Source organism: Herpailurus yagouaroundi, unplaced genomic scaffold (genome assembly GCF_014898765.1).
Source record: "Herpailurus yagouaroundi ecotype Mexico unplaced genomic scaffold, PumYag 188, whole genome shotgun sequence".
Lineage (NCBI taxonomy): Eukaryota > Metazoa > Chordata > Mammalia > Carnivora > Felidae > Herpailurus > Herpailurus yagouaroundi.
This window is the reverse complement of record NW_024412419.1, coordinates 22020629-22034253: the sequence shown is the minus strand read 5'-3', so window position 1 is coordinate 22034253 and position 13625 is coordinate 22020629. Positions and strand designations below refer to the sequence as shown.

At 46.0% G+C, this 13625-nt stretch overlaps 1 protein-coding gene and 1 long non-coding RNA gene across 7 annotated transcripts in view; one reads left to right on the top strand and one right to left on the bottom strand.

The window, feature by feature from the left end:
- PRR30 (proline rich 30) overlaps positions 1-8084 on the top strand; it is a 19888-nt gene extending 11804 nt beyond the window's left edge. For 3 of the 6 annotated variants that reach the window (XM_040496301.1, XM_040496300.1, XM_040496299.1), the window contains 3 exons: positions 5653-5902; positions 5979-6031; positions 6286-8084. In XM_040496301.1, the coding sequence (XP_040352235.1) occupies positions 6643-7881 (1239 nt within the window). In that variant the 5' untranslated portion in view covers positions 5653-5902; positions 5979-6031; positions 6286-6642 and the 3' untranslated portion in view covers positions 7882-8084. Of the gene's footprint in view, positions 1-2539; positions 2674-5652; positions 5903-5978; positions 6032-6285 lie in introns of those variants that run through there. The other 3 variants (XM_040496303.1, XM_040496302.1, XM_040496304.1) reach the window with 2 other exon arrangements.
- Positions 8085-12438: 4354 nt separating this feature from the next.
- Positions 12439-13619, bottom strand: LOC121044248 (uncharacterized). The gene is made up of 2 exons (XR_005797217.1): positions 13202-13619; positions 12439-12715 (listed from the first exon to the last, which is right to left on the bottom strand). It is a non-coding gene; the product is annotated as an uncharacterized LOC121044248 (long non-coding RNA).
- Between the last annotated feature and the right edge of the window lie 6 nt (positions 13620-13625).

Below are 13625 nucleotides of genomic sequence, written 5' to 3'. Positions count from 1 at the left end.
ACAGAGCATGAATGGGGGAGGGTCAGAGAGAGGGAGACACAGAATCCAAAACAGACTCCAGACTCTGAGCTGTCAGCACAGAGCCCGATGCGGGGCTCGAACTCACGGACCGCGAGATCATGACCTGAGCCGAAGTAGGACGTCCAACTGACTGAGCCACCCAGGCGCCCCAAAAAATGTTTATTTATAAAAAATTGTGACATAACATAAAATGTACCCTTTGAACAGTTTTAAGTATACAGTTCAGTGGCGTTAAGTACATCACACTGTTGTGCAAACATGACTGCCATCCACTCACACAACGTTTGTCATCTTGCAAAATTGAAATTCTATACTCATTAAACAATAACTCCCCATTCTCCCTAATCCCAGCCCTTGGCAACTGCCATTGAACTTTCTGTGTCTATGAATTTGACTCTTCTAAGTACCTCAGATGAGTGGAATCATATGATATTTGTCCTTTTGTGACTGGCTTATTTCACTTTGTGCATCCACCAAGGTTCATCCATGTTGCAAGCAGGTGTCAGAATTTCCTTCCTTTTTTTTTTAAATTATTTTTTCAACATTTATTTATTTTTGGGACAGAGAGAGACAGAGCATGAACGGGGGAGGGGCAGAGAGAGAGGGAGACACAGAATCAGAAACAGGCTCCAGGCTCTGAGCCATCAGCCCAGAGCCTGACGCGGGGCTCGAACTCACGGAGCGCGAGATCGTGACCTGGCTGAAGTCGGACGCTTAACTGACTGCGCCACCCAGGCGCCCCTGAATTTCCTTCCTTTTTAAAGGCTGAATAATATTCCGTTGTATGTATATATAATTGTTGTTTATCTATTCATCTGTCAATGGACACTTGGGTTGTAGAAACCTTTTAGCTACTGTGAATAATGCTGCTATGCACATGGGTCTCCAAGTATCTCTTTGAGACCCTGCTTTCAATTCTTTGGGGCACATACCCAAGAGTGGAATTGCTGGATCGTGTGATAATTCTATTTTTAATTTTTCGAGGAACTACTGTACTGTTTTGCGTAGTACCTGTATCATTTTACATTCTCACCAGCAGTACACGAGTGTTCCGATCTCTCCACATATTCGCCAACACTTGTTATTTTCTGTTCTGTAATTGCCACCCTGATGAGTGTGACTATATTATTTTTAAGTCTCTGTGTCATTAATTTTTAGCCTGATCATTTTTACTTTCTTCCCTCTCATTTCTTCACTTTTGCCCTCGTGTTCATTTTTCCAACTTCTTGAGGAGAAAGCTTGGTTGGTTTATCTTAAAGTTTGTTGTGTTTTGCTAAATGATAAGAAGAACAATGGAACGAGATGACAGTCATCATAAACACATTTTTGCACCCGATAACACACCTCAAAAATATATCAAGCACAATGGACAGAAATGTAGGAACAGAGAAATTAATTATAGTTGATCTTAACACACCCCTTTCAGTAACTGATAGATTAAACAGAGATATATAAGCAGAGATACTGAATTATAGTTAATAAACTCAAGATATTAGATAAATCCAAAAGTAAAGGACAAACAGTGAAGATCCCTGGAGAGAGTAAAAATGGGAAGAGTGCCAAGGAGAACTTTTAAATTTTACCTGGATACTTCTGTATTGTTTGGCTTTTGTAGACTGAAATTTATTTGTGTATCATTTGTATACTTCAAAGAACAATAAGAGACAAAAGGCAAAAAAGCAATAGTGGTTCAACAGGCTGGCTCACATTTTTCCAGCACAATAGTCAACGCCTTGATGAAATCAAAATATGTAGGGAGGGGCACCTGGCTGGCCCAGTCAGAAGAGCCTGTGGCTGCCTATCTCTGGGACATGAGTTCAAGCCCCATGTTGGGTGCGGAGATTACTTAACTAAATAAACATAAAAAATACATAGGGATTATTATCGTTCCCAGGTTATAAGACTCATTTACAAAGTAGGAAATAAAAACAACGTGGGAAAATATGTGCGGTAAGTACTCAAGGAGTATATGTGGGTACCTACAAACACTTAGGGATGAAGTATATTGCCTTGCTGAACTGCAAAAGCAACTCACAGTAGGTCAGAGCACTGGTGTGCAGGTTTCAATTCCCATCTAACAAGGCTCCTTAGTAGCCAGTTTGAAAGAATATGTCAGTCAACTTTGGAAGAGTAAGAAAAGAAGGGTCATGGAGGCAAATCCGATCATGCTCACCCCAGCACCGTTCAAAAAAGATAGAACTTTGCCCAACGTTATTTGAGTATTTCTTTTTTTTTTCAATGTTTTTTATTTATTTTTGGGACAGAGAGAGACAGAGCATGAACGGGGGAGGGGCAGAGAGAGAGGGAGACACAGAATCGGAAACAGGCTCCAGGCTCTGAGCCATCAGCCCAGAGCCCGACGCGGGGCTCGAACTCCCGGACCGCGAGATTGTGACCTGGCTGAAGTCGGACACTTAACCGACTGCGCCACCCAGGCGCCCCCATTTGGGTATTTCTATTGATGTGAACGAAACTAACCCCCTTAGCTGGGTGCTAGTAGGCAATTAATTCATTACTTTTCTCAGCTTCCCTTGTTCAGAGACCAAGCATCAAACATCTTTCTGGCTCCCAGGCAGGTCTGTCTATATGATTTGAGGATACTGATGATGTTGAAAGCAAGAAGTCAGTCCCTCCAACATATGATTTCCAATGGTAAGTCAATGATGCGGATTCGGATCACATTTTGTCTTCCCAAATACCTAGACTATAGAGAGAGACTATAGAGTGAATTATTTCCCGTCTGCGTGAACTATTCTTTAAAAATTGGTATTCTGGCGCTTACTTTAGGCTGTTGTGTTTTAGCTGGCAACGTCAAGAGCACATTTCTCATCCTGGAAAGTAAAAAGCCAGATATAATTGTTTTCCATGATGACACAGCATATATGCCACTTCCAGATGGCCGTATGTTCTCCACAATTTGTTTTGCTTGAATCAACTCTGGCCATTGTGATCATCAGTTTCCTTTCTCAGAGCTCACATACATTCTGTTTAATAATCCAGTTTAAAATTTTCCTCCGGGGCACCTGGGTGGCTCAGTCAGTTGAGCATCCTACTTCGGCTTAGGTCATGATCTCGCTGTTTGTGGGTTCTCGCTCCGGGTCAGGCTCAGTGTTGACAGCTTGGAGCCTGCTTCAGACTCTGTGTCTCCCTCTCTTCTCTCTGCCCCTCCCCACCGCTTGTGCACACACTCTCTCTCTCTCTCTCTCAAAAATAAGTAAACGTTAGAAATTATAAAATAAAATTTTCCTAGCAAGCAACTAGAAACTGATTTGAGCTCCTAGAATTTGTCTTTTTCCCCCTTTTGAATAAAGTATTTACCTATCTGCAGTTATCTGACACCTCCTTATAATTATGATCTCTCCAAGAATAGTCAAGGTAGTTCTGTAAACAGCCCCTTCCTTCCGTATCATATGTGCAACTCAAACAGAAAAGAAAGGACAAGAAAAAAGTGCAAAGGTCAAATTCTCTTAAATAATTATCAATTTACTCATTCATCCATCCATCCTCTTAAGAAACATTTGCAAATTTCTGGAAGGATCATGCTATATAGCATTTGGAGGAAATAATACACAGTGTTCTTGCCCAGGGTTAGAAAACGGAGGGTGGGAGGAGTGCATGGTAGATGATATCTACAACAGGAAATAACTAGCAAACTAAAACAAGTCCGTTACAATATCACATTTCCACCTTGGATGCCAAATGCTTGGAGAACTTCTGTTCACTCAGTCCATAAAGGTTTACTAAGCACAAACCAAGTAATTAGGGTAATTAGCACAAACTAGGGGAGAGATTCATTAGTGTAAATTGAAATTACTACAGACGGTTTTTGTTTGAACAGCAATCTCCAGATTGGGGTTCTCATACCCCGAGGGGAACATGAATATTCTCCAAGAAGACCCAAGTTCTAGTGTGACCAATTGTCCCGGTTTTTCCAGAGCTGTCTTGGTTTTAGCACTAAAAGTCCCATGTTCCAGGAAGCCTCTCGATCCCTGAAGGCTGGATCTCAACTCACATATTTCCTCCTCCGTAAAACTGATGTGTCTGAGATCTTGCCTGGTTTTCCTTTCCCACCACCCACAAGTGCCCTTCTGTCACTTTATACAAGCCACGACTCTTACTCATTCCTAAATTTATCATGACTTGCCCTGGACTAAAAAAAAAAACCTCCAGGGGCACCTGGGTGGCTCAGTCGGTTGGGCAACCGACTTCGGCTCAGGTCATGATCTCGAGGTCCGTGAGTTCGAGCCCCGCGTCAGGCTCTGTGCTGAGCCTGTTTCAGATTCTGTGTCTCCCTCTCTCTGACCCTCCCCCGTTCATGCTTTGTCTCTCTCTGTCTCAAAAATAAATAAACGTTTTAAAAAAAAAAAAATTAAAAAAAAAAAAAAAACTCCAGGGCACCTGAAAAAAAGACTATCAGAAATATTGATATGGGCAAAGCCTCCTTTAATACAGGTATCATAGCCCCTTGGAAGGGCATCTAATCTTTCAGTTGTAGATTGTGATGGTTAATTTTATGTGTTAACTTGATTGGGCCATGGGGTGCCCATATATTTAGTTAAACATTAATGTGGGTGTGTCCGTGAGGGTGTTTCTGGCTGAGATTAATGTCTGAATCGGTAGACTGAGTGAAGCAGCTTGCCTCCCTGATGTGGGTGAGCCTCATGGATCATGGAAGGCCTGAGTAGAACAAAAGAGGCAGAATAAGGGAGAATTCACTCTCTCTGCCTGACTGTCTTCAAGCTGGGACATCAGTTTTCTCTTCCCTTTGGGCTCAGATTTGAACCGGAGCTTACACCATCTGCTCTCCTGGTTCTCAGGCCTTTGGACTTGGGGTAGCTATGCCATCGGCTCTCCTGATATCTAAATTGCAGACTGCAGACCTTCGGACTTCTCGGCCTCCATAGATACATGAACCAATTTCTTATAATATCTATATATCTATCACCGTAAATATATATAATCTATATGTCAATAAAAATAGATACCTTAAATGAAACCATTTTCTAGAGAAACACCGCTAGGATATATCTATATCTATCATCTATCTAGATGTAGATAGCATCAAAAAGAAAAACATGCTTAGATGTGATAGTTGCACAACCTGTGAGTAAACTAGAAAACAGCGAATTGCACACTTTAAATGGGTGGGCTGTATGGTATATGAGTTATATCTCATTAAAGCTGCTAAGAAAATAGTTATTAAACTATAGAAGTATATCCCAAATGGGGGAACCAATGTAGAGCACAAGCACTGCTCAGAAAGCAAAAGAAAATAGCAAATTGAAGGGAGAGCCTGGCCCACATAGGCTGTGTGGTTGGAGAGGACCCTGGATGTAGGAAGGGGTAGGAAATGTAAAGTATATGGGCAGAGAGCAGGGGGAGGATTGGGGCCTGAAAGGGAGACCGAGTGCCCCAAAGAATTTTGTCTGCTTCAGTTTTGTCAAGGACCAGCCTTTGACGATCTCTGAAAGAAGGCCCTAGAGCCTTGAGGAGGAGAGTGTATTATGTCAGCACCTGACCTTTGTGACATAGGCACTAGATGCCAGGGAGAACTTCCCCCAGGGAATGGGGTTCCTGGCTCCCAATGGGGGTGGCAACGCCACCCCTTAGACGAAGCCCGGTCTTCCACAGGCTTTCACCAGCTGGCCCCACTGGTATTGCTGTTTCTGGGTGTGCTCAGCCATCTCAGCCAGGACCAGGCTGAGCCAGAGGACATCAGCATTAGGGGTGACGAGGGGTCACGGAAACCAAAGTGGGCCGGAAACCAGGATGCTTGCAGAATCCTTGATTCAGGTTGAAGACAGCAAAAGCCTGTAACAGAAGACTTCCTCCTGGCTGAAGGAGCATTGAGGGCACGGCTCCAACAGAAATCTGAGTCAGAGTGAGTTTAGGGTGACAGATACTGGGGACAGAGGGGGGTGTATCCACCGTTTGGTGACTGTTCCTCTTTCTCCCAGGTTCCCTCAATTGCTGAAGTGCCTTGCGAAACAGCCTGGAGGAACCCTCATTGGTAAGAGCTCACATCACCAGAACACCCCCAATTTCTAGTCCCATCTCAGCAGCCATCCTTAAGCCCCCTCCTCCAACTCCATTCTACCTCCCACCTCCCTTCTTCTCCTCCTCGGCTCTCACTTTCCGTGGAGCATTTTTCCAGCTCTTGTGACCCCAAAGGTGACATGGATTCAGGGTCTTAGTAAATCAGCCTTCAGAGCCAGAAATGGACCAATTCTCCCAATATCTTAGGTTCTCGTTCTTTCTCTACAGGTCCCATGGGCTGTGTTCTTCCTCCCTGGCCCACCCAGATGATTACTGCTGCCCCTCAGCTCCCAAGAGGCAGCTCTGATTCTCTGTCCCCATATATCCCTCGTCAATGGCTGACTGCAAAGTGAGAGGCCAAGTTTAGATCCAAGTGCCTGCCTGAACCCTCGGAGAGCCTAGTGCTACAGGGCTGGGTGTCTCCTTGTCCTCAACCAACAGCAGCACCGACACCAGGCTGGAGTCACACTTGCGCACAGAAGGCCCTGATTTCTCCGCCAGGTCTGGCCTCAGAGATACTGTCCTGATTCTGCTAGGTCTCTAATCTCTGGTCTTGAGGCCCCAGTCCCTTCTGGATTCAAGGCAATGTTGCCTCAAAACAAGGACGAGGTGCTGCCACAGAACACAGCACCCCCTGGGCGCCCCCCTCAGGGCTCCTCACAACTTGTGGACTTGTCTTCTGGCAACCTGCAGCCTCTGCCTCCCCAGCCGTCGCTCCCTCCCTCTCACCCACCTTGCTCCCCTCCCCCACGGTCCCACTCTCCTGGCTCCCATTTCTACAACTCTGACTCAGGTTCTGACTTTGTCCTACATCCCTACTCTTCCTCCCTCCCAAGTTCCCCCACTTTCTTTCATCAGAATTACCTCTCTCTCTCCCTCACACGCTCTTCCTCTCCCACCGGCCAGCTATACCCCTCCCTTCCTCCTACTTCTTCCTCCTCTCCCACTCAGCTACAGAACGACTCTCTCCCCCACTCTCACCGTCTGTCTCCTTCCAACCCAGGGTACCACCCCAGCTCCACTGTCACTTCCCCGGCCCCCAGCCTTCCTTCTCCTGGGGTCCATGGGAAGAGGCAGACATGGCCCTGGCACCAGTACAGGGACACCGGGTCCCCTGGGGTGGTGGGGGGATGCGTGGCAAGCCAGAGGGACCCTGCAGAGTTCATGGACCCGGGAGCCCTGGCCCAGGCCCTAGTGGTCCATCTGGGGCACCGCCGCATTGCACACGACCTGCGGCTACTGCTTTTGCAGCACCTGTGGCTAGGCACAACTGGCCAGGCCCCAGTTGTAGAATATCCTATATGCCTGGTGTGTCTCAAGCCCCGCAGCCCCACGTGCCCCATCTCCAGGTACAAGACCGGACCCCGGCTGCTTGCCTTCCCCCAACTACTGCCCTGTGAGCAGGGCCAGGAATCCGGACCACTCCGCCTAGGCATTGGCTTCGGCCTCCGCCTGCCTCGGGGCCAGGCCAGGGCCTTGCACCTGTTGCCAGAAAGAAGGCCAGAGGAAGTAGGTCCACAGGGCAAGGCCGCTCAGGCCCCTGGGTATCAAACCTGGGCGTCCCAGGCCCCAGCAGCTCACGTACCGGTGGCTCAGGCGCGGGCAGATCCAGCCCGGGGCCCACCCTCCCCCACCAGGAGCCTCAGATCTACACACTCTATGCGCTTTTCAGGGCCTTTACCGCAGGCACCAAAACAGGCCACTGTCTCCCTGAAGCCCAGGCCGTCCTCTGCCCGAAAGAGTCCTGCCTCTTCAGAGCCCATTCTCCGAAAGTCGCCACTCCAGTTCCAGAGACAAGGAGGCTCCCTGGAGTACCTCCTCTGAACCCCACTGCCCCCACCAGGCTCCAGAACTCAGGGAGCCCCCGAGACTCCCTGAAGGGCTGGCTGGCCGGAGGTCAGGTGTGTTCTCCAGCCTTGAACCCTGGGAGCCCCTTATGGAGTCTGCTCTCTCCTGGCTGAAGAGGACGAAGGGCACCTGAGACCCCATTCAGCCTTCAGTGTATCCAATAAAGCCTGACCCTGCAGCACTTGTGTTTGCGTCCTGCACAGCAGACACAGTGGGTAGCTGAACCTACAGGGGGCCACAACTAAAGAAGGGGAGGGGGAGAGTCAAAGGAACCAGAGCGGCCGGGGAGAGTTGTTACCGTATATCTGAGGACGGCATGGGATCCATAAGGCATGAGCACCTGAGATACTCAGAGGGTTCTGCAAGGCTCTTCACACGTTTAATTCAGTTTGGTGGCACAGATAATGGCATCCCCAAAGATGGAGCCGTGGGCCCCTTCCTCGGAGTGCACATTAGTGTTGCAGGATTCTTTACCTCCACACCTGGGATTCATTGTCTCTCCGCTTCAAAGAATGAAGAGGTGGACACAAAATGAGTAGCAGGTAAAAGTGTATTCGAATTTAAGATCAGAAAGAAGAACAGTATGAAAGCTCTCTTTACAGAGAGGGGCCATTCGAAAGTGAATGTCCGTGGACTATAGGCAAGGGTCTTTCTTTTATAAGGTTCTGGTCACTGCCCCCCACCCCCCCTCCACACACACCCATTCCCTCCCCCCTTGTTCCTTCTCAGGTTTTACCCTTATTGGCTTGATAGCTCTAGGTGCTGGGTTGTCCATTCCTGATTGGCTTGTTTCCACTGTATGAGGTGTGGTCTATGGCCGTACCATTCCTTGTGGGCCATACATTTTATGGTCTACTTAGTTTAATCAGCTCTTTTGTCAAATTCCTGAAGGAAACCTGAGGGGGAGTAGATGGTGTCTGTTACATCCCTTTTTTGAAAATTATTTTTTAATTTACATCAAAGTTAGTTAGCATATGGTGCAACAATGATTTCAGGAGTAGATTCCTTAACACCCCTTAGCCATTTAACCCATCTCCCCACCACAACCCCTCCAGCAACGCTCTGTTTGTTCTCTATATTTAAGAGTCTCTTATGTTTTGTCCCCCTCCCTGTTTCTATATTATTGTTTGCTTCCCTTCCCTTATGTTCATCTGTTTTGTATCTTAAAGTCCTCATATGAGCGAAGTCATGATATTTGTCTGTCTCCAACTAATTTTGCTTAGTATAATACCCTCTAGTTCCATCCACATAGTTGTAAATGGCAAGATTTCATTCTTTTTGATTGCCGAGTAATACTCCATTGTATTACACCATACCACATCTTCTTTATCCATTCATCAGTCGGTGGACATTTGGACTCTTTCCATACTATGGTTATTGTTGACAGTGCTGCTATAAACATGGGGGTGCATGTGTCCCTTTGAAACAGCACACCTGTATCCCTTGGATAAATACTTAGTGGTGCAATTGCTGGGTCGTAGGGTAGTTCTATTCTTAATTTTTTGAGGAACCTCCATATTGCTTTCCAGAGTGGCTGCACCAGTTTGCATTCCCACTAGCAGTGCAAAAGAGATCCTCTTTCTCCGCATCCTCGCCAACATCTGTTGTTGCCCGAGTTGTTCATGTTAGCCATTCTGACAGGTGTGAGGTGGTATCTCATTGTGGTTTTGGTTTGTATTTCCCTGATGATGAGTGATGTTGAGCATTTTTTCACGTGTCGGTTGGCCACCTGGATGTCTTCTTTGGAGAAGTGTCTACTGTCTTTTGCCCATTTCTTCACTGGACTATTTGTTTTTGGGTGTTGAGTTTGATAAGTTCTTTGTAGATTTTGGATACTAACCCTTTATCTGATATGTCGTTTGCAAATATCTTCTCCCATTCCTTCGATTGCCTTGTAGTTTTGCTGATTGTTTCCTTCACTGTGCAGAAGTTTTTGACTTTGATGAGGTCCCAATAGTTAATTTTTGCTTTGGTTTCCCTTGCCTCCAGAGACGTGGTAAGAAGTTGCTGCGGCCAAGGTCAAAGAGGTTTTTGCCTGCTTTCTCCTCTAGGGTTTTGATGGCTTCCTGTCTTACCTTTAGGTCTTTCATCTGTTTTGAGTTTATTTTTGTGTGTGGTGTAAGAAAGTGGTCCGGGTTCATTTTTCTGCATGTCGCTGTCTGGTTTTTCTAGCACCATTTCCTGAAGTGACTGTCTTTATTCCATTGGATATTCTTTCCTGCTTTGTCAAAGATTTGTTGGCCATATGTTTGTGGGTCCATTTCTGGCTTCTCTATTCTGTTCCATTGATCTGAGTGTCTGTTCTTGTGCCAGTACCATACTGTCTTGATAATTACAGCTTTGTAATACAGCTTGAAGTCCACAATTGTGATGCCTCCTGCTTTGGTTTTCTTTTTCAAGATTGTTTTGGCTATTTGGGGTCTTTTCTGGTCCCATACAAATTTTAGGATTGTTTGTTCTAGCTGTGTGAAGAACTGTGGTATTATTTTGATAGGGATTGCATTGAGTATGTAGATTGCTTTGGGTAGTATTGACATTTTAACAATATTTGTTCTTCCTATCCAGGAGCATAGAATCTTTTTCCCGTGTGTGTGTGTCTTCTTCAATTTCTTTCATAAGCTTTCTATAGTTTTCAGTGTATAGATTTTTCACCTCTTTGGTTAGATTTATTCCTAGGTATTTTATGGGTTTTGGTGCAATTGTAAATTGGATCAATTCTTTGATTTCTCTTTCTATTGCTTCATTTTGTGTATAGGAATTGCTTCATATTGGTGTATAGGAATACAACCGTTTTCTGTGCATTGATTTTATATCCTGCAACTTTGCTGAATTCACGGATCAGTTCTAGCAGTTTTTTGGTGGAATCTTTTGGGTTTTCCATACAGGGTATTATGTCATCTGCAAAGAGTGAAAGTTTGACCTCCTCCTGGCTGATTTGGATGTCTTTTATTTCTTTTTTTTTTTTTTAATTTTTTTTTTAACGTTTATTTATTTTTTTGGGACAGAGAGAGACAGAGCATGAACAGGGGAGGGGCAGAGAGAGAGGGAGACACAGAATCAGAAACAGGCTCCAGGCTCTGAGCCATCAGCCCAGAGCCCGACGCGGGGCTCGAACTCATGGACCGCGAGATCGTGACCTGGCTGAAGTCGGACGCTTAACCGACTGCGCCACCCAGGCGCCCCTGTCTTTTATTTCTTTGTGTTGTCTGATTGCTGAAGCTAAGGCTTCCAATACTATCTTGAATAACAGTGTCGAGAGTGGACATCCCTGTCTTGTTCCCGGCCTTAGGGGGAAACCTCTCTGTTTTTGTCCATTAAGGATGATATTAGTGGTGGGTCTTTCATACATGGCTTTTATGATCTTGAGGTATGATCCTTCTATCCCTACTTTCTTGAGGGTTTTTATCAAGAAAGGATACTGTATCTTGTGAAATGCTTTCTCTGCATCTATTGAGAGGGTCATGTGGTTCTTGTCCTTTCTTTTATTGATGTGATGTATCACGTTGATTGTTTTGTGGATATTGAGTCAGCCCTGAATCCCAGGTATAAATCCCACTTGGTCATGATGAATAATTTAAAAAAAATTTTTTTTTTAATATTTATTGATTTTTGAGAGAGAGACAGAGCATGAATGGGGGAGGGGCAGAGAGAGAGGGAGACACAGAATCGGAAGCAGGCTCCAGGCTCTGAGCCATCAGCCCAGAGCCTGACGCGGGGCTCGAACTCACGGACCGCGAGATCGTGACCTGAGCTGAAGTCGGACACTCAACTGACTGAGTCACCCAGGCGCCCTGAATAATTTTTTTAATGTATTGTTGGATTGTCCGTTACATTCTTGAGAGGAATCTTAGGCCCAACGGGGTTTACTGTGGTCAGACCCTCCCAGCATTGATCCAAAATATATGTTTTTCCCCATCCAGGGACCTCAGGTCCTAATCTTTCTCTCTCTGCCTATTTTATCCTATCTTTCCCTATCATATTAGGTTAACAAGGATTCATACTGGAGTACCTGGGTAGCTCAGTTGGTTAAGCATCCAATTTCAGCTCAGGTCATGATCTCATAGTTCATGGGTTCAAGCCCCAGATAGGGCCCTGCACTGACAGCTCAGAGCCTCAAGCCTGCTTCAGATTCTGTGTTTCCTTCTCTCTCTGCCCCTCCCCCACTTGTGCTTGCTCTCTCTCTCTCAAAAATAAAGCAATAAACATCACACACACACACACACACACACACACACACACACAGATGCTTAGGCAGCCAGGGGAGCAGCAGGAGGTGTCTCCTTGAAGGGATGGACATTCCTAGGGTTCACTTGAAGAGAAACATTAAGAGTCCTCATGTTGAAGATCAGAAACCCAAGTGGCCCCCCTCAGGAAGGTGGGATGTCAGGCAGAAAAGAGACTTACCCTGCCTGGGAGCCAAGTCACCTCCCTCTGAGGGTGTCAGCGTAGAGCAATCCCCATTCCCAAACTCCTGAATGCATGTGAGAAGTAAGGCCACTGACCCAATCAAAGGAGGGACATGGAGACTCGGAGCACAGTGAAGCGAGGATTTAATCAACATTCTTGCAAGAGCGGGTGTGTGATGGACGGGCACATCTGGTGTAGTTACAGCAAACAATTTATTTCCTAGCGTGCAAGTCCCTCCTGATTCCTCATTGGCGGAGTACAATGGAGGTTACAGCCTTACCCAGACTTCGCCTATGCCCACGTAAGGCAAAAAGTAGTCTGTTTGGAACACATGTACATTTCCTGAGGTGACGCAGAGACTTTCAGTCCCTCCTTTGTTCTTTGGCGCACGCTCTCGCAAAGCCTTTGGAAAATAAGCCCGCAAAACGGAGAGGGTTAGAAGAATCAGGAAGTGAAGTGTCTAAGGGTTTGAGGCTCCATGGGGGGAGGGGGAGTTCATATAGATTTCCAATAGGTTGTAAGCCTACTGGTAACTAGACAGCTCAGCTCTTATTTGGTATTTCTGAAAATGAATCGTCTCCCTTGTCACAGAGCTGCAAGCATGGCCGGTTCTCACATCTGCCAACCACAGAGCTGAGGTGATTTGTTAAGGTAAATAGTGGTTTCCTCACACTAGGAAGCAGTGGATTCCGAGTTTGAAGCCAATTTTACTTTAAAGTCCATGCTGCCTCCATGAAAAGGCAAGAGACACAGTTCAAGTTCCCAAATGTGAAATTTCCAAAGTGTGTGACCTGGGACACATCACTTCCTCTCTGGGGTAAAAGGTAAAGGCTGCACTTGTGTATTGGTGTAGGAAACAAAGGCAAAAGAAAAAATTAAATTTCCTTACAACTGACAATTCCTTGAGACAGGCAGAGTGACCTCTGGAAACTCGACTGCCTCCATGTTGACACTTTGCTAAGGGCAAAAGTCAGTCTTAGCTTAACATTGTCCCGCCCCTCTAGGATCCTGTAGATCTAATTTAACATATAAAAATTCCTTTGGAATCTTTATCTCTACCCCTCAAGATACATGTTGGCAATCATGCTCGAAGCATATATGGCCCACTGGTATACATCTGAAGCATCTGTGACTGAGGTTTTACTGACCAGTAATAAATGACGCTTTCCTAACAACAGCTAGCCCCCTCAGGGTCCTGGAAACCTAGCTTCCAAAATACCTTGGAGGCTTACGCTGTCCCTAACCGCCTCTCAACTTGAAAGTGTATCATCCATCAGTCACCCCTCACAGCGCCAGTGCAGCTCTTTCTGCCC